This window comes from Vicia villosa, linkage group LG6, assembly GCF_029867415.1.
Source record: "Vicia villosa cultivar HV-30 ecotype Madison, WI linkage group LG6, Vvil1.0, whole genome shotgun sequence".
In the NCBI taxonomy this organism is placed as follows: Eukaryota; Viridiplantae; Streptophyta; class Magnoliopsida; order Fabales; family Fabaceae; genus Vicia; species Vicia villosa.
Genome location: NC_081185.1, coordinates 118,578,743 through 118,598,346, shown reverse-complemented (window position 1 = coordinate 118,598,346; position 19,604 = coordinate 118,578,743). Strand labels below are relative to the sequence as shown.

Here is a 19,604-nt window from a genome sequence, read left to right as displayed (position 1 = left end):
TGCTGTGGTGTATCTGCAACACACATTTTTTCAATTTTTTTTAAATATTAAAAAGGAAAAGGCAATTAAAGAGTTATCGTAATATTTTGTTGATGATAGAATCCTGAAATTTCAACTTTTTAATCTCTTAGCTAAATTAGTTTAAACCAGCTGAGCTATCCCCTTATAAAGAAAGTGTGATGGAAAATAACATGAAAACAAAGATTTTCAAATAGAGTAGAGTATCAGACAAAGGCAAAAAAGAGAAGAAAAAAAAAACTAATGTGACAGAAAGGTGGACCATCTCTAAGATTGATCACCTACACAATGTAATGATATAAGTTTTTTTTTTATATGAAACTTGCTTTAAATTAAACAGCAGAATTAAGAGGTAGCATTACAATAGAGTTCCTATCAGGTAATCCTCCAATCCAGGTCCTGGAACCAGAACCAAAAGCATGACCCAAACCAACAAGGTTGTGGGCATCTAAATTAAGAGTTCTACTAATAAACAAAACAGAACCTAATTTGAACCTACTAAAAAGCATCCTACAATCCGCCGCTATAGGCTCAATGACAGCATTCTCCACGGAAGAATTAACACAGTCCACCACCGTTTGGGCATGCGACTGCAAGAGCACAAACTCAAAACCAAGAGATAATGCTAAGTTCAAACTCCACCGCAACACAAGACCTCAGCTAAGTCCGGCGGAACTGCCATAACCTCTCTTCTGCTAGCAGCAAACTGGCTCTTCAAATCTCTATCCTTAAAGACACACCCAAAAGCTACTGTATTATCCGGAAAAACACCTGCATCACACTGCACCACGGTCAGCTTATCAGTTTCACTAGGAAAAGGCTGCTGCTCCTTCAGCAGCGTTTTGTCACCGCCCCCCAGATTCTCGCGGTTAAACTCCATCACGCTATCAAACGCATCCCTAGATATTTTGTGCTCGTACAATAAGGGTCCGTTTGGTTCAACGGAGGGGAGGGGAGGGAATTTAATTGAGGGGAGGGGAATGGAGGGGAGGGAATTTAATTAAATATATGTTTGGTTGAAAGAAGGGGAGGGGAGAGATTTTTAACAACAAGTATGTTTGGTTCACAAGGAGAGGGGAGGAATTTTAAAATCAATTTACCTTTTTATCCTCATAAATATTATTATTTGTGCTTAGTAAAAATAATTCTTAATAAAAACTTGTTAATTCATAAACCATAATATAACCGTAAACAACAACGAGTAAGGATCCACTCCATTTCTTACACTCCATTTCTTTTCCATTACTATAGTTTTGTGTATAAAGTTAAATAAATAATAAATATATGTCACATGTCTTAGAAATCCGTGTAATATACACAAAAAAAACTATGGTAATGGAAAAGAAATGGAGGGTAAGAAATGGAGTGGATCCTTACTCAACAACAACACACATTAGTTTAACTATATATTTTCAACGCAAATCAAACTATTATCTGATCTTATGATTCATCTAACCCAACGAAAATAATTTCTATAATTAAAAATAAATAAAATAAGGTTAGAATATTAAAAAAATTAAATAAATAATATTAGAGTTAAAATTTTTATTTATAACATAAATATATTATATTTGTATATATATATATATTGTATATTGTTATTATTATTAGTAGTAGTATAATAAAAAAAGTCTTATAACTATAACCGATATAAGGATAAGTATGTTATTATTATAAAAATAATAATATAATATTAAAAAGGGAATTTCAACAAAATAAAGAGAAAAAAAACTCACCTGAGAGGAACAACGCACAAATACCAACCGGACAATAGAAAAAAATAAACGTAAAATAATACGGAGAAAAAATCTAGTCTTTAATAATTCAATAAGGACAATCTTGGAATTAAAAAAATAATTGAGGTTAAAATAGGGAAAATATTATAATTATGATTACTAAATCTTTCCTCCCTTCCAAATCCCTCCAATTTGGAGGGGAGCAAAAAGTGAGTCTAGGAGGGATTTTGCTCCCCTCCTCTCCCCTCCTCTCTCCTCCCCTTGTAAAAAATAACCAAACACATATTTTTATAAATATCCTCTCTCCTCCCCTCCATCTACTCCCAACCAAACAGACCCTAAAACGTTCCTGGCCTGCCATATTTTCTGCAACAAGGTGCATAACACAATCAACTAAAAAAGATTATGGAAAAAACAATTTCATATTTTGTATTAAAATTTTATTGATTATTATTATTATTATTATTATTATTATTATTATTATTATTATTATTATTATTATTATTATTATTATTATTATTATTATTATTATTATTATTATTATTATTATTATTATTATTATTATTATTATTAAAAAAATGAAAAGTGTCACTAAAAGTGAAAAAAAAAGCTTGATAGCATCTTCCTCTTTACAATTCACAACGAGACCAATATTTTCACACTAGTACTGAATGAACCAGTCACCGACAATTATTTAGCAACATATACCTTCCTTCCCATCTTCTGATTCCATCGTTATCAACACCATCAATCAACCAAACCACTCATTCCCTTCATTTCCAGATTCGTTTTCACCAAAAATGGATCCATCGGTGTTGCTGTATAACCAGCTCAAGGTTCGTGATTTCTTTCTGATTATGAGTTCTTGGAATGTGAAATTTAGTGGGTCTTAGTCAAAATGTGATTTTTTTGGTTTTTACATCTGATGGGTTGTGTTTGTTTGAATCCATTAGGCTGCAGACCCGTTTTTCCTGTTAGCAGGTCCCAATGTGATTGAATCAGAAGAGCACATTATGCGAATGGCTAAACACATCAAGACTATTTCATCTAAGTATGTTATTTCTACATTATTAGTGTAGAATTTTTATGATAACTATTTGAGTTGAGATGTAGTAGTCTTTAATATGAAAAAGTATAAGGTTGCATGGTAATGTGAATTAACTTGTAAAGTAGAATGGTCAGTAGATATGATAGTAACATGATGTTGGGTACATATATTTATCTTTCAGATTTGGAATTCCGTTGGTTTTCAAATCAAGCTTTGACAAAGCTAACCGGACTTCTTCGAAATCATTTCGTGGCCCGGGGATGGTTGAGGGATTGAAGGTTCATATTTCTAATACTTAATTTCCATCACATTACTTAATCATGTCTAAATCACAAAATTTTGCACGAGATAAAACTCTCTTGTTAAATGAATTTTCTTCCTTAATTTTGCTTTTTTTCCCATCAGATACTTGAGAAGGTTAAAATAGCTTATGACCTCCCTATAGTGACAGATGTGCATGAGGCCAGCCAGGTAAAAGTCATTTTACTTTTCCAAAATATAAGATTGTTGGTTTCACATTTTGTGTGTCTGTTTTGTAGAATTCATATGCAGTAGCATTGTTTTCCTTGTCAAGACTCCCATAATAAAGTAGTATTTTTGGCTTACCAATCAGACTAGTTTGGTTTTAAATAATTATCCGTTGTTGAAGGGATATCATTACGTTTTTGTTGATTTTAAATGAAGAAAGTTGGACAAGGTTTTCTTTAAGTCATGCTTAGACAAATGGAATTGTGAAATAATTGATACCTAGATTTTATTAAATACTTATTTGTTTTTCCCTCGCATGCATGTAAGTACTGAGTAGATGACTCATAACCAAAGGAATCCATCTATATAGGAACAATAACTAGGAAGGGATTTTAATGGAAAAAGTGATAATCACATAAAAAAGAACTCACAAATGATAGGAATGTTGTATTATTCAATGATGAAAGAACTCGGCTAGGAATGGAAGTTCCTATGTTGCCCAGAGCAATGCTCCTACAGAGAATCTAGAGCTCTCTACTCAAACAACCAGCAACTAACTTCTGGATACCATTTCTCCTCGCTCTCCACCCTTTAGATAAGGCACACTCCCACAACTCGGGCTCATTCAGTTACAACATATGTCAGCTCATTATTCTCTTTGCTTTCCGTGCTCTTCCTCGCATACATCTTTCGCATCCTGGATTTAACATCAGCACCTCCATCTAGGCCCAATTCCCTTTCAATACCTCCACATAGAGAAACAGACTTGTCCTCAAGTCGTAGCTAAGGAAATTGTCCTTGAATGTTGAGTTTATTCTCCCAGGTTGCATCTTCTGCACTCTGTCCTTTCCACTGAACCGTGATTTTCTGAACAGAACAGCCTCCTTGCATCACTATCCTTCCTTTGAACTATAGTACCCCCTCTTTGTAGCTGAACCCTTTGTGTGTTTCCTGATCCTTCATAGCCTGAATGATGCGAATTAACTTGACATCTCACTGAGCCTCAACGATAATGTTTTGACTTCCCTCCCTGACTGGTTTGGAATCACTGCACGTATTTCCGCTCCTTTGTACACTCTTGATAGGGCATCAGCTCCTTTGTTCTCCAAGCCTGGCTTGTATACATATACAATACCAAAACGGTATTCCAGCAGCTTTGCTGCCCATTTCCGCCGGTCCAGAGTAATAGCTTGTGTGAGTTGTTTCAATCTTTTATGGTCAGTGCATACAGTAAATTTTCTCCCTAAGAGGTAAGGACACCAATGTTGGATAGCTAGCCTCTACGCCATCGCCATAAATTCTTTCTCATAAGTCAACTTGGCCAAGTTTCTCTATCTCAATGCTTTACTGAAATAGGCCGCTGGCTTGCCTTGCTGTACCATAATTGCACCAACCCCAACTCCGGAAGTATCACTGTCTATATATAAAGAATTCTTTTGTGAAATTGTGCAAAGCAGACACAGAGGATGAAGTAAGCTTCTGTTTTAGCACCCATCTACGCAGTTCCCTATCAGACTTTGCTTGAATAAACTATTGGTTTACAGTTATTTAAAGTGTTGGCTTGGTTATCTTATCGTCGCTTATATTTTCTGTTAGAATAAACCGAAAGCTCACATTGCTTAGAGATAAGACATGAATAAAGTTTATAAAGACAGACACTCCTCACCTTACAAGTTAGTTTTGTAAGGACGGGTTTGATTGAATACAAAAACTGAATATTTTCCTTCACAATTGGCTTATACCTATTTGAATTTAAACAACCACAGTGGTTAGTACACATCTTAATTGATAATTTCATATTAAATGGTTGAATAGATTTTTCCAACAAATACCTACATGGGGGGTGCGGCAATAGTATTTCCAATTCTAACTCCTGATCTTCCTTTAACACGTTTATCTTTTCTTTGGCCAGTGTGAACCAGTTGGCAGAGTTGCAGATATCATTCAAATTCCAGCATTCTTATGTCGCCAAGTAAATATTTTTCATATTCAATTTCAATATTATCGTTGTTGTATCATTCACTATCAAATTTTATATATGTGCCAACATCATCTGTTTCGTTTATTTTTCTTCTAATGGCAGACAGATCTTCTAGTTGCAGCAGCCAAAACTGGGAAGATTATCAATATCAAAAAGGGCCAATTCTGCGCTCCTTCTGTTAGTATTTCCAATTTCATTCCTTACAAATTTATGAATTATTAACAATAACTTAAGCTTCAGAATGAGTGTTCCCTGTTTTTAGCATTATTACTTTATGATTCTTAATCTTCATTCATATAGGTCATGGCAAATTCAGCAGAAAAGGTCCGGTTAGCTGGAAATCCTAATGTGATGGTTTGTGAGAGAGGAACAATGTTTGGCTACAGTGAGTTGATAACATCTTTTTTGAGGTCTTCTGCATGTTTTCGACTTCTGAACCTCTTTGCAGTATTGCATGATGTGTTTTAACTAAGAAAAAGCCTTAAGTTATGCTAGTTACTTCTCTGTCCCAACTCAGAACAAACCTTCTTATGTATCTGAGGTTGAACTTTGCCTTAAAATGAGAATCATGAAATCGATTTCCCTTTGTTTTTCTGATTGATTAAATTATTTTCCCTTTTGAAATAGATGATTTGATTGTTGATCCACGTAATCTGGAGTGGATGAGAGAAGCCAATTGTCCTGTTGTAAGTAAATATTTCTTTTCTAATATCTCTCTGATTATCTCATACCGGAGGATTAGTTTCTTTTTTCTGGAAAACTCAAAATTATTGTATTTTCTCTCAGGTAGCTGATATAACACACTCGCTACAACAACCTGCCGGAAAGAAGGTTTGTTTCATCTATATTGTTGATTCCTATGTTTATATGATAAAAACACAGTAACATGATAGTTTCATCTATAGTTGGACGGAGGAGGTGTTGCAAGTGGAGGTCTTCGAGAACTAATACCTTGCATTGCAAGGACATCAGTTGCCGTTGGAGTGGATGGGATCTTCATGGAGGTACAAAGAATAGTTAGGCCTATTATCATTTGCTACTTTTGTTATTAACCGAAGTAGTTCATCCTTAGGGTAAAATTCCAAAATATATTCACCATGCTTGCCACTCCAATAGCTACTATTTAAAGAGTTTCTGAAAAGTTTCTTGTGTTTTCAGGTGCATGATGATCCACTGAATGCACCTGTAGATGGTCCAACACAGTGGGTGAGTTGTTGCTTATCATAGTTCTTCAAATTTTCAAACACCATTTCCCCGACATGTGTTTAATGACATGACATATATACAAAATCCCCTTATTCGACAGCCTTTGCGCCACTTGGAGGAGCTACTTGAAGAGCTTATAGCTATTTCTGTAAGTTGTTGCTGGAAATTTATGATTATAAGTGGAAATACATTTGCTTTTCAGCGTTAAGATAAAATCAATTTGAAATTTTCTATATTGCTATAAGTGGAAATATATTTGATTTAACTCGGTCTTGATTAATTGTAGAGGGTAAGCAAAGGGAAGAGGCCATTTAACATTGATCTCACGCCATTTCGTGAATAAGAATAATGGTAAGAATCCTTTTTCTTTGTTCAAAATTGAAAGGATGTTCGTAAAACCATCTAAAGGATTTAAAAGCAAATATTTTGCATCAACATGAAATATCTCTCAAAAAACATATGGTTGAATATGGATCCATTGATGAAGACTCGAAATGAAATCTTGAAAATTCGGGCATAAATGCTTGCACTATAGTTTTAATGTTTTTTTCCCTCTGTGCAGGTATGGTTAAGTTGTTATAAATATAATTCCCTGGCATTGTTTAAGATTGAATGCAAAACTGTCTCCATTTCATGGCACAAGTTCAAGTGCCTCATAAGAGGGTTTATCCTAAAAAAGTTGTTTGATGATTCATGCTTGTGTTTTTCCATGTAGTGACTCTACCAACGTATGTTTGCCACTGATCATTTGTAGCCTTAATTATGTCAGTATAAAATATTTAGGTATATTATTGTTTATCTGCTAACTTTTTTTTTTAAGTAAATGGGGTGCAGACAGATCTGCAATACCCTAAATTGATTACACATAAAAAGGAACAATATAAAAGATTGGGGGATATAGAACTTGATCCAGGGAAAACAAAATTCGAAAGCAAATTAGAAAGCATCATATGTACAATCTTGCAAACCACTTACAACGCAAAATCAAAATACGCAAAATCAAATTGCGAAAAAAAGTGATACATGAAATGACAATCACCTAGGTCAAATTTTGAAAACGACAAATGAACTGAACCGCCAACAAACATGGTAACAAATTTGTTAACCAACAACTCATTGACAAACTGTAACAAATTTGTTAACCAGTAACATATGATCGTGTTGATTTTGATAATGACAACGCTTTATGTCAAACGATATTCTTTGAAGTATATCTATTAAGATGGGTTAATGGTCAAGATGTTATTTGTGTGGGCAAATGTCAAGCGACCTCAATGATGACAACATTTTGGGTTACATGACATTTGGTGACAATTGTCCAACAATCTTTGTTGGTGGCATCCGATTGAAAAGTTATCTCAAGCCTTATCAATTAGAAGAGTCAAGTTCAAATTGAAGTGAAGTGCCAAATCATCGATGAATCTAGCAAACGGAGTTAAGTTCCAAAGTTGTGAAAAAAGGCTTCTCTTCATTTTATTTTACACTAGAATCCAAATTTGAGATCTCTCTTTCTCACTTTCTATTCTACTCTCTTAATCTACTTTTTATATTCTTTCACTGAAGTTGCCTTGGTATCGAGAAAGTGAAAAATATATGTGAGAATTTTGTTGTATTGATGTTGTGCTAATATTATATTTTACTCAATATAGTATTTTCTCTTGTGTAATATCTTGAAAGAATTGTCGTTTGGTTCTTGAGATTAATTGTTAAAATCTATGTTTGGTTCTTGAGCTTAAGTTGTTAAAAATTCGGTTTGATTCTTAAGCTTAACCTATTAAAAGATCTGTTTGGTTCTTAAAATTAGCTTGACAAATTCTCTATTTGGTTATTGAGTTTAGTCTGTGAAAAAATGTTTGGTTCCCGAGCTTAGCATGATAAAAGTTTTGTTTGGTTCGTGAGATAAACCCGTTAAAATTTTTGATTGGTTTGAAGATCAACCCGTGTAAAATCTCTTGTTCGGGTGTAAGAAGGCTCGTGGGCAAATTTTGTGAAAAGCTCAAAATCATTTTAGTGGAAACTCTTAAGAGAAAATTTTTGGGGACACAAATAGGCCAAGTGGTTAAGTTGAACCTGTATAAATCTCTAGTGCATTTCTCTATTCACTTATCTCTTTATCTTGTGGATTTATGTGCTTGTAGATACAACTATCTACAACCGTCAATTTTGGTGATGACAACACTATATGAAACAAAATTATGTGAAGTATTCATCTATCAAGAAGAAGCAAATGTGAAACAAAATTATGTGAAGTATTCATCTATCAAGAAGAAGCAAATGTTCTTTGTGAGATCTATATATTAAGTCAGATTCAATGATGACAATAACTAAGGTCAAACGACAGTAAGTGGATTTCTTGGGGATCTCTAATCTAGCAACCTCAAATAATAGTATCTATAAAAGAAGTTATATAAATCATCATCACTATAAGAGACAAGATCCAAATAAAGTGTCAAATCAATGATGAATAATGAATCAAGCAGAAGGATTTGAAGCTTCAAAATTGTGAAATAGAGGAAGTGTGAAAGCTTGTTTGATTTTGTGTCTGAGTGATCAACATAAACTTGCACACGCGCGCCCACACACTTGCACACGATATATTTGAAAATCGTCTTTATTTGGCCTATCTAATCGATCAATCTTATGTCTTAATCGATTAGATGAATTAAAGAGCCCATACATTATTTTTCTTTTTGAGACATTATTGTCTTATATAAATAGATGACTTATCCTCATTTCAAAATACACCATAATTTATTCTTATAACTCATTTATTATGTAACGTTCACGAAGTTAATAGTCTAATAAACCATTTGAACTATATAAATTTAACATTCAACTTATAATTTAAATTTAAATTTTGAACTTATTATTTAAATATAAATCTAAAAGGTAGAAGAAAGAGATTTTTTAACTTATATTTTATATATGATATATATATATATATATATATATATATATATATATATATATATATATATATATATATATATATATATATATATATATATATATATATTATTTATATTTTTTAACTTTTTAGGAGAGAGATATTTTTTAACTTATATTTAAGAAATGATAAATATATCTTAAAAACTATACCAGAAATACTCGTGTTTATACTTGTGTCTAAAGTTACTACATTTCAAATAATATGAGTTTTTATCACAAATTTTAAAACTATACCGAAAATTTTACAATTTTCATGAGTTTTTATCAAAAATTTCAAAACCATATTAAAATATTCAAAACTATACCAAAAATTAAAAAAAAAATACAGGAAATTTCCGATAAAAAATCATAAAAATTTTATCAGCAATTTTTTAATATATGCATTTTTATCGAAAAATTTCAAAATTCTAAGTAAAAACTCTTTTATTTTTTACCAAAATTTTTAAAATGCATATTTTTGAAAATTTTGAATAAACTACCAAACATTTTATTAACAAAAGTTTTAAATAAACTACCAAAAATTTCCTTTTATCATTTTATTTTATTTTGGATTTAATACCTATTTACCCCCTCTCATATAGGGCCTTTACGAAAAAACCCTTGTTAAAAAAAAGTCACATGAATCACCTGAACTTTTGAAAAAAATTTGCATTTCACCCTTAGTCAGGCCACATCACTTAAAATCCTGATGTGGCGTGGTTTTTCATTATTATTAATTCAGAATAGCTGCCACATGTGTTTATTCCTTATTGAAATGTCTACTTCGCCCTTCTAAAAATTATAACACAAACTCAAGTATACTATATTCACCATCATGTTCATTAAGTTCTTGAAATCAAATCAAATTAGTTTCAGATTTTGATCCAATTAAACTAAACCAACATATTCTCATGTTAATTCAAACACAAACAGACTTAAATCTCAATTAATATCAAATTTAATAAATTAATAAGCAGAAAATAAATTTGAAATAAAACTCAAAAGGGGATTAGGGTTTTTGCGTTTGAAATCATCTCTTCTTCGTTCAACACAAAACGGTGAACGACAACACCTTCTTCAGATCAATCTTCGCGACGTCGATTTCCTTTCGCTTCATCCCTTCTATTCTGGATTCCGCCTCAGTCTTTCTAGCCGTCGATCTCATCTCTCAATCCGATCCCATGTTCTTCTTCTGCTTTCTCGTCCGCCTCTCAAATAGAAACAAAAAACAACAACCTGCAAAGGAAGTACGATAAAGGTGTTGTGAAGTTGTTGGGCCCGTTTCAACATTCTAACCGAAACCACGACGATATCAGAGGCACTCAAGTAACTCTTTCTCTGCTTCACTCGCTCTTTTATCTCCGTGTCTTCTCTACTCAAAATTTCTTTAACCCATGACTTTTCAGTTCTGTATTAGGGACTCTGTGTTCTAATGGTGAGAGTGAGTTTAGTTTCAAGCGGTGTTGAGTTTGTTGAAGAAGACAGAGGTGAGTTCGGTTCTGACGAGCAACAAAGTGGTGGAGGTTGTTTTGGTGTGGTGAATTGATGATGTTATAACTGGGTGAATAAATGGTTCAGTTGTGTTGCAGGCGACAATTCAATGAGTAGTGGTTCTGCTTACTGAGATTGTACAAGGGCAAATTGGACATTTCAATAGGGAATAAACACATGTGGCATTATTTCTGAATTAAAAATAATAAAAACCACACCACATCATCATTTTAAGTGATATGACCTGACTAAGGGTGAAATCAATTTTTTTTTAAAAGTTGAGGTGATCCATATAATTTCTATTTTTTACAAGGGAATTTTTCGTAAAGACCCTATATGACAGAGGGTAAATAGATATTAACCCTTCTATTTTTTATTTTTTATGAGGATATTTTTTGTATTTTATTTTTATGAGGATATTTTTTGTATTAATCATATTTGATATTTGATTCAGCCGTTCTCTCTCTTAGGTCTTATATATAATCCCCCCTTTTCGCTATTGATTCCCTTTTTTCTCACTCTTTTTTCATATTCAGAATTAGGTTTGCTTCCAATTTTTATTTCGAATCAAATAAGGCCATATTGTAAGATTCATGCTCGCTCATCTTCTGCAATTTCATATTCTTATTTTAGGGTTTTCTAATCTGAATTATACTTTTTGTTCGGGACTCTCGTTTCTTCCATTAGGGTGAAAAAAACTGCGAACAATGCCTCCGAAAGTGGTGAAAAGAGGTGCTGCGGCGAAGAAAGCGAATCTTTCTTCAAAAACTGCAATTCAGAATCAGAAGCAAGAGCCTGAACCTGAACCCGTGAATAATCATGAAGAAAATCATGTTGCTGATGTTGCGGCCGAAGAGAACCCCGTTGAGACAGTGCCTAATGGTTTGGCTGCGGTGGAAAGTAAGTCCCTTTTCCTCTATTTTTTCAATGGTTTTTTTGTTGTTGTGGATTTTGTAGCTGTTATGTGAAACTAGGGTTATCAAATTTTTTACTTTTTGCTTATGTTAGACTGTAATGATGATTATCAAGTGAACTTGGGTTATGAAAACTTGTTTATTGGTATGAGTTTTTTTAGTTGCCTTGTTAAAATGATTGTTTTGGGAGACTAATGGTGATAGTGAATGGAGTTGTGATGAAAATCTGTACATGACAAATCCCACGAGGGCCGTCTTAAGTTTTCATTTTGGGCCCTGTGCGGTAGCCCGCCTTCCACGCCGGATTTCTTTATTTTTTTTCTCTATTTTGTGTTTGTGTTTTATATCATGTAATTCTGGATTGATTACGGAAAATGGATTACCCTAATTTAATAAATACTATAATTTTGGAAAAGTCGAGAGTGTTTTGATCGGGATGGCTTAAAATATTTATCTTATAGCAGACAATGGGGAGGAGGTTAAGGACTCCATAGATGAATATGAAAAAGATGAACACTTAGATTTGGAGGATAATTATCATGAGTCTGATCCTGACGAGTATGTTGGTGATGACTATGATGAGAGGGAAAATGAACAAGACGATGGTCAGGAGGGTGTAGATGAAGTGGAGGAAGAACTTGAAGAGATTATGGATGAAGAACTTGAAGAAATTGTGGATGAAGAAGATGGTGATACTGGCGAAGAAGTTGAGTATGTTTATGAAGAAGTTGAGGATGATGATGATGATGAGGATGCTGCTGCTGCTGCTGGCAATGATGATGATCATGCCGGTATGAAGAACGAGCACGAGCATCTGGCTGTTGGGGAGAAAGAGGAGCAAGGTGAAGTTAGAAAGGAAAGACAGAAGCCGAAGGAATTTGAAGTATTTGTTGGGGGCCTAGACAAGAATGCAACGGAGGATGATCTAAGGAAGATTTTCGGTAAAGTTGGGGAGATTACTAAAGCCAGGCTAATGAAGAATCCTCAGACTAAAAGGAACAAGGGGTTTGCATTATTGCGTTTCAAAACTGTTGGACAAGTGAAAAGAGCACTGGCAGAGCTGAAAAATCCAGTGGTAATCTTTGATCTTCTCATGGTTAGAGCAGATTTACAATTTGTAGTGTATTAAATCATATGTTTTCATGACTACAATTTCAGATTAATGGCAAACAATGCGGTATCACTCCATGTCAGGACAGTAATACTCTCTATTTAGATAACATTTGCAAGACATGGAAAAAGGAAGCTGTAAGTCTTTTTTATGGGATCTATTTCTTGCCACCTTCAAACCCGAGTAATGCTTGCTTACTAGTATTACTTCTTGCCGCCTTCAAGGCCCTTGTGTCTAACTGTTAATGAAACTTCTGATGCCAGTTAAAGGAGAAATTGAAACATTATGAAATTGAAAGTTTCAAGGATTTGACTTTAGTAGAAGATGGTAACGATGAGGGAACAAACTGTGGATTTGCGCTTTTGGAATTTTCATCACGTTCAGATGCTAAGGAAGCCTATAAGCGATTGCAAAAGAAAGATGTTGTTTTTGGAGTTGATAAGCCTGCTGAGGTTTCCTTTGCAGACTCCTTTGATGACCCGGAGGATGATATTATGGCACAGGTATATTTCTGGATCTCATTTCCTTGCTTTGGTCAAGGGCGGATGTATATAGCCTGCAAAACATGATTCTTTGATCTCATTCAAGCATTTGGGAATTGGACCATTGGTACACATCTATGTTGGCTTCGAACCTCAGTCGTGGTTTCATTTTTATGGCAGTCTTCATTTTTGGTGTGATATTACGAGTTTAATTTTCTACTGATTACTTATAAAATTCTACACAGTGAGTTCACTTTAAGATTGATTAATTTAATTAATTTCTACAAATTTAACCTAGTTTATTCTGGAGGTTGGATGAGCATCACAAGATGAAACCTAAGCAGTTTTAATGTCTGGTCAAAATTAAATTCCATCCTTGCCGTGGACATTGCTTTTTAATTTTATTACTCAAGTATAACATACGTTTATTGATCACTATGATTCACGGGCACGACACAAATACAGACATATACACTCCGCTAATCTGCAAAATATAATACACTGTCAGAAATAGGATGAAGAGCGGAGAAGATGAAGATATGTGTATGTGGAAAGACGTGCGTATACGGGAGCTTTCTAATCTCTAATGAAAATACTATAATTATACCTTTAAAAGCCTTTTTTTCCTTCTGATTTTCTTAGAAACAAATATGCTCACTGTAGCTGTGTCAGGTATCAGGTATGTCAAAGAGGAAAAAACTTGAGGGACACTTATGTGAGGCTTATGATACATAGTATATGTTGTATGAGTGTGGCTCTGTTACACATGGACACGCCTAAACCTAAGAGTGTTGGTGCTTTGTAGGTTGGTCAAGTTGTGCCATTTGTTTTTGGTGTAGCTGATCAAATGCATCTAAATTGCAGGTTAAAACTGTATTTATTGATTTACTGCCTTCTTCATGGGATGAAGATTATGTCCGAAGTCTTCTTAAGAAATATGGGGAGGTTGAAAAAGTTGAGCTTGCTAAGAACAGGCCAACTGCTCGCAGGAAGAATTATGGATTTGTTACGTTTGCCACGCATGCTGCTGCTGTGGAATGTGCTGAGAGCATTACCGGTGCAGGGTTAGGCGAAGGCAACAAAAAGGTCTGTTTGGCTTTTAAATTTGATGTACATTTGCAACACCTAAATGTAGCTTTTTATAACGCATCTAGTTTCTTTCAGGCAAAAGTCAGGGCTAGGTTGTTCAGACCTCTTCCGAAAGTACGTGGTAAACATGTTACTCGTAGTGACTTCTCTGGCCGCAAGCTTGGAAGGTCGGCAAGGCCTTCACGGAGTCGACCTTCACTGCAGAGTCGATTTGCACTACGGAGTCGACTTGGACCACCGATTCGACCTACACTACAGAGTCGACTTGGACCACCTAGTCGATCTGCTCGTGTTGAGAGAAGACTTGGAAATAGTATTCCATCAGTTAGACCTTCTAGTTCGAGAAATAGACGTCCTGTCACAGCAGTGCCAGTAAGAGCTAGGCCAGCCACTCCTCCAGCTAGATCCTATGAGAGGAGATTGACTGGTATGGGTTACATTTGACCCTAACAGAGTTTCTGTTATTAGTCTTTGTTTATGATAATATAATAGGATACTGTCTTGTTATCAGCTGCTTATCCAAAAGGTAGCATGAAGAGAGATTATGCTCGACCTGTGGATCTACCACCTCCAAGAAGTAGAGTTTCTGCAGATTATGGCTCTCAGGTGGCCTCTCAAAGACGTTCATCTTATAGAGATTATCCAGCCCGTGACTCTGGCTACTCTGATCTGCATAGGAGCGCGTCTCGTACTGCACCAAGGAGGAGTCATCTAGATGACAGCTTTGATCAAAGACTTGAAAGGCCTCCTCCTCTTCCTCCTTCCCATCTAAGTTATCGTGAAGGGCGCCCTCGTGATTATGACACACTATCTGGCTCAAAGCGTCCTTATGCTACCATAGTAAGTACTATTTTGAACATTCATTTTAAGGGTCTTATTTATTTATTTTAGTTCTGATTTTAGCAAATGAAATTCTGTTTATATTTCATCATCAGGATGATATTCCTCCACGGTATGCTGATGTTGATGCTCGCCAATCAAGATCTCGATTAAACTATGATTATGGAGGCAGTGTTTCAGAATATAGAGAGACTTATGGTGATAGGTTAGTTTCTGATAGAAACTGGTTCTCTATAATTTCTGGTATTTGATAATTATGCTCCAAAGTTTTGAGAACCTTGGCTTCTCCCCTTCCCAAATGTTCCAGAGTTGGATCTCTCCCACTAACCACTCAATAATTTCCAGATAGTAAACTCTTCCTTATCTTTCTCTATTAATTCTTAACACAACCCACATAATTAATAAAACATAACTACTCCTAATAATGTAATAACTGCTCTAAACTGCTCCTAATAATATAATGACTGTTATAAATTTGAACAGTCAGTTTTCCATATTTCCTTAATGAGAGGTCTAAGAGTTTCCTTCAAATGATGTTCATGCATTCCTCCGAACCCGAATTTGTTATCCTTTTGCTAACTTACTCCTCGCATTTTGGTTGGTAGGCTTGGAAGATCTAGTTTGGGATATAATAGTAGCAGTAGAAGTTCTACATCTATTCAAAACTCACATGGGGCGTATAGCAGTCGACAGGACATGAGTTATGGAAGAGGTGATATATTATTGCAAATAATCTGATATATTGTTTTGAAGATGGAATTTTATTGTTTAGTCTTTAAATCTTTCTTGTATTTTGCATCTCAGGTTCTATTGGTGGTAGTGATGGGGGTATCTACTCATCAAGTTATGGTGGGGATTACATATCTCGTGGAAGTGATGTAATGTTACTGTCCTTTATCAGTTTGCAGTAGTGTAATATATATATATGGTTTTATATTTGTGACTTTCTTATATTTATTCTGCTGGTGCTTTAGGCTGGTGGCAGCTCGTATTCGTCCATGTATTCTAGCAGAGGTATGAACGGTAGTAGCAGTTACATGGGTGGCGGCGGATCTAGGTCTTATTATTGATGTAAGTCATCTATCTAATAACTCCTTGCCTATCTCTATTTCTCCCTATTTGGTGAAAGGCAAAGATTGCCTATTCGGTCACCAGTGAATATGTCTGAACATATCTTAAATGTAACAGAGGCTGCTGTTGGATGCGTTTTTTGAAGCTTGAAGCTTATAGACGCTCTGATGCCAGAAATTTTGGAAGAAAGGAACTTTGCAAAGTTATATAGACTGATTGAGATTTTTTCATGAATCAAGGATTATTTCGATCCTCGAAATGTTGTTTCTTCTCTGGATGGACAGCTGAAGTACTTCAATTTGAACTGCAAGAGGGGGGAGTAATGCCAAACATTTGTTGTGTAATTAAACCTAGGTTTGTTAGCCTCTCATATGGAGGAGTAATGTGAATGATAGTTCCAGGGATTTGGATTATTTTCTGCTGTCAAAAAAGTTGTTTTATTAAATGAATGAAAAATAGCAGTTTTTTTGTTGTTATTTTGGATTAGTTTCTTTTTGCCAGTTGAATGATCATGAACAAGAGTGAAATACCCTGCACTTTGGTGAGCTACCTACTTCTATAGCAGTTGTTTGGGCACTAATATGGAAAGTGGCATCTTAGAAAGTGTAGTGCATTGATGATGTTTTTGCTGGAGTGTTTCTAACTCCAGGATTTTCTATCAAGTTGCTATATAATTGAAAATGCAATCTCTTTATTTTTATGCAAGTTATGCTAGGAAAGCCACTCACTCCTTGCCCTTTTATAACGTGTGTGTTACTACAAAAAAAAGTTTATACTAAAAATGGAAGTTGAATTTTTTATGGCAATTTTTCACTACATGCAGAGAAAAATGTCATTTTTCTTTTAATTAATTAATCCTCTTTTCTTGCAATAATCATATGCTTTACTACCTCTTTTCTATCCTACTGAAGGATCCTTCTCTCAAGAATTAATATACTTTTTAACTATTTTTTTTTGTTGGTAAAATAAGAGTGACTTACTTTAGAGTGTTTATCGGATGAAAATAGCAACCCTAAAGTTAAAAACCTAACTATCATATTTTATTTCACTTTCTTTTGACAAACATTCGGATGATATGTATGTATTTAATAGTAAAGCTCATGAAACAGTTAATATTTTAATATTAAGAATAACTGTTTTCTGATTATAAAAAAATTAATTAAACTATAGTTCTTTATCTTAATTTTTAATTTTATGTTGACATTTTATTTAATAAATATTATTTTTAAGTCTCTTAACCAAATATTCCTTTCTCCCTTTCTTGACAACTCCGTACAAGATGATTCCTTTCTCCTTTTCTTCGCAACTCCGTACAAGATGGATCAACTGTGTACATATTACAGAAAATATGTTTTTTTGTGGCTTCTCATATTTTTGTAGAAGGTAATAATTGTGCAGATTTTCTAGCGAATATAGGTCTAACGATTACTGATTACACTAGGGTCTGTTTGTTTCGGCTTTAAAAAAATGAATTTTTTTCTTTGTATTTTTTAAAATATATTTTCCAAAACCGTTTTTCAAAATATTACAAGTTTTTTATATTCGTTTTTTCTAAAATGAGATACTAATTTTGATATTCTAGAACATAAACATAGATTATTGAAGACTAAAACTTAGTCATGATCACAATTTTTTCAAACAGTTGTATTTCAAAAATGATTTTTATGAAAATCTATTTGAAATAGCTTCAAAATTAAGTGATTTTTTGAAATTTTGATATCCAATTTTTTTCCCATAAATATATGAAATATCTAAAATCACGAATAACTATTCAAATAAAATTTTCATTTGAAGCTTTTACAAAAAGTTTCTTTGCAAAATTTTTTTTCATAAAATTTTGTAACACTATAAAAATCATTTTAAGAAAAAGCCTAAACAAACGGAACCTAATTACAGTAGAATTCCTAGTTTTTTTTCGGACAAATTTTATAAAGAATAGACTTGGTTTGCCTTTCTTTCTTTATATTTTTTTTCATTGAGAGGGTTTTGGTTTATGTCCCCCTCTTCTTTGTATCAGTTTTTTTTTTTATTATTTTCAATCTTATTTTTAAAAAAAAACTTCATACTCTTTCATCTAAATCACAAAGATTTTAAATTAAAATCAACAAAATTACTAAATAAAATCCAAAAAATTATAAATAAAATCCAAATAAAAATACTATTACTTTAATTAGACTTTTGATAAAAAAAATGAAAAGAAAAACTAACACATCAAAATATAAAGTCATTCACCGTGTTCTTTGGCGATAAGAACGTCACAATTGTAACAAGACTTTTCAAAATGCATGTTTGCATGAAATTCAATTTCCCATATTCAATTTACACCAAAATTCAAATTTTCAGATTAACTCTTAACTTTAGTTCCACCTAAATCAGGAGCTTTGTTCTCTTTCTCTTCATAGTCAAGAAACTTATTCTTGTATACGTTGTCTTTGGTTTCTTTCATTATCTGCTACCACATCAAAATGGAGGAAAACTATATTCAATTTTTTTCAAAAAGTAACATGTTGATTCACCGAATTACAATTTTAACTTTTAGTTTGTTATTTTACGCAATTTTTCTATTTTTTGGTTGACATCCAACCAAAATTCTACCATAAAGTTTAAATTTGGACTATATGTCACTTCTACAATGAAATTAAATCTATCCAATTATTTCAAAATTTTACCTTATGTCCGTTTATTCCCCTTTTTTCTATCTCTTCAATGTCTTATATTTCTGCTTACCCCTTTCTTCCTCTTCACTTATAAAGACACTTATTATCTTTATGTTCTCCCCTTGTCAATTCTCTTTCTCATTCTTCTATTCAACTCTTTCTTATCTTTCTATTCTCTCTTCTGTTTTCTCTACTTATGTATTCAACTTCTCCCTTTTTACAAACTCTCTCATTATTCATCCATTTTCGATAACAGGTTTATGCAACATCTTCTACCATCTTGATTTCTTCACAACAATTTGATTAACTACTTAATACCTATTTTATGATTTTCTTATTAGGATTCACTATTAAGGTTGTTTACTTTTTCATTTTTATTAGGGTTCATGTTTATGGTTATAAACTCTTTCATGTTTAGGGTTCAATTTATGATTGTGTGTTATTTTCATATTTATATTCAAAATCAATGAGTATTAGTGCTCATGTTCATGGATCATTTTTTGGGTTTATATTTAAAGTTGGTTATTTGGGTTCATGTTTAGTGTTCTTAACTTTTTAATATTC

General features: G+C 33.5%; 2 protein-coding genes across 3 annotated transcripts; both read left to right on the top strand.

The window, feature by feature from the left end:
* Positions 1-2,372: 2,372 nt before the first annotated feature.
* Positions 2,373-7,255, top strand: LOC131612201 (2-dehydro-3-deoxyphosphooctonate aldolase-like). The gene is made up of 14 exons (XM_058884010.1): positions 2,373-2,590; positions 2,708-2,805; positions 2,984-3,080; positions 3,208-3,273; positions 5,183-5,242; positions 5,354-5,428; positions 5,552-5,636; positions 5,879-5,937; positions 6,038-6,082; positions 6,157-6,255; positions 6,410-6,457; positions 6,558-6,605; positions 6,744-6,808; positions 7,020-7,255. Exons 1-13 carry the CDS (start codon positions 2,555-2,557, stop codon positions 6,798-6,800), a joined length of 873 nt encoding a protein of 290 aa, XP_058739993.1. The 5' UTR covers positions 2,373-2,554; the 3' UTR covers positions 6,801-6,808; positions 7,020-7,255.
* A 4,071-nt stretch (positions 7,256-11,326) lies between these two features.
* LOC131609748 (uncharacterized) lies at positions 11,327-16,859 on the top strand. Of its 2 annotated transcripts, none has more exons than XM_058881538.1 (13): positions 11,327-11,460; positions 11,564-11,776; positions 12,255-12,865; positions 12,949-13,038; positions 13,165-13,404; positions 14,248-14,469; positions 14,548-14,899; positions 14,984-15,312; positions 15,408-15,517; positions 15,918-16,024; positions 16,117-16,190; positions 16,287-16,383; positions 16,501-16,859. In XM_058881538.1, exons 2-12 carry the CDS (start codon positions 11,584-11,586, stop codon positions 16,380-16,382), a joined length of 2,424 nt encoding a protein of 807 aa, XP_058737521.1. In that variant the 5' UTR covers positions 11,327-11,460; positions 11,564-11,583; the 3' UTR covers position 16,383; positions 16,501-16,859. The 2 variants fall into 2 exon arrangements, with proteins under 2 accessions (XP_058737521.1, XP_058737520.1); XM_058881537.1 differs by having other exon boundaries at positions 12,252-12,865.
* Positions 16,860-19,604: the final 2,745 nt, after the last annotated feature.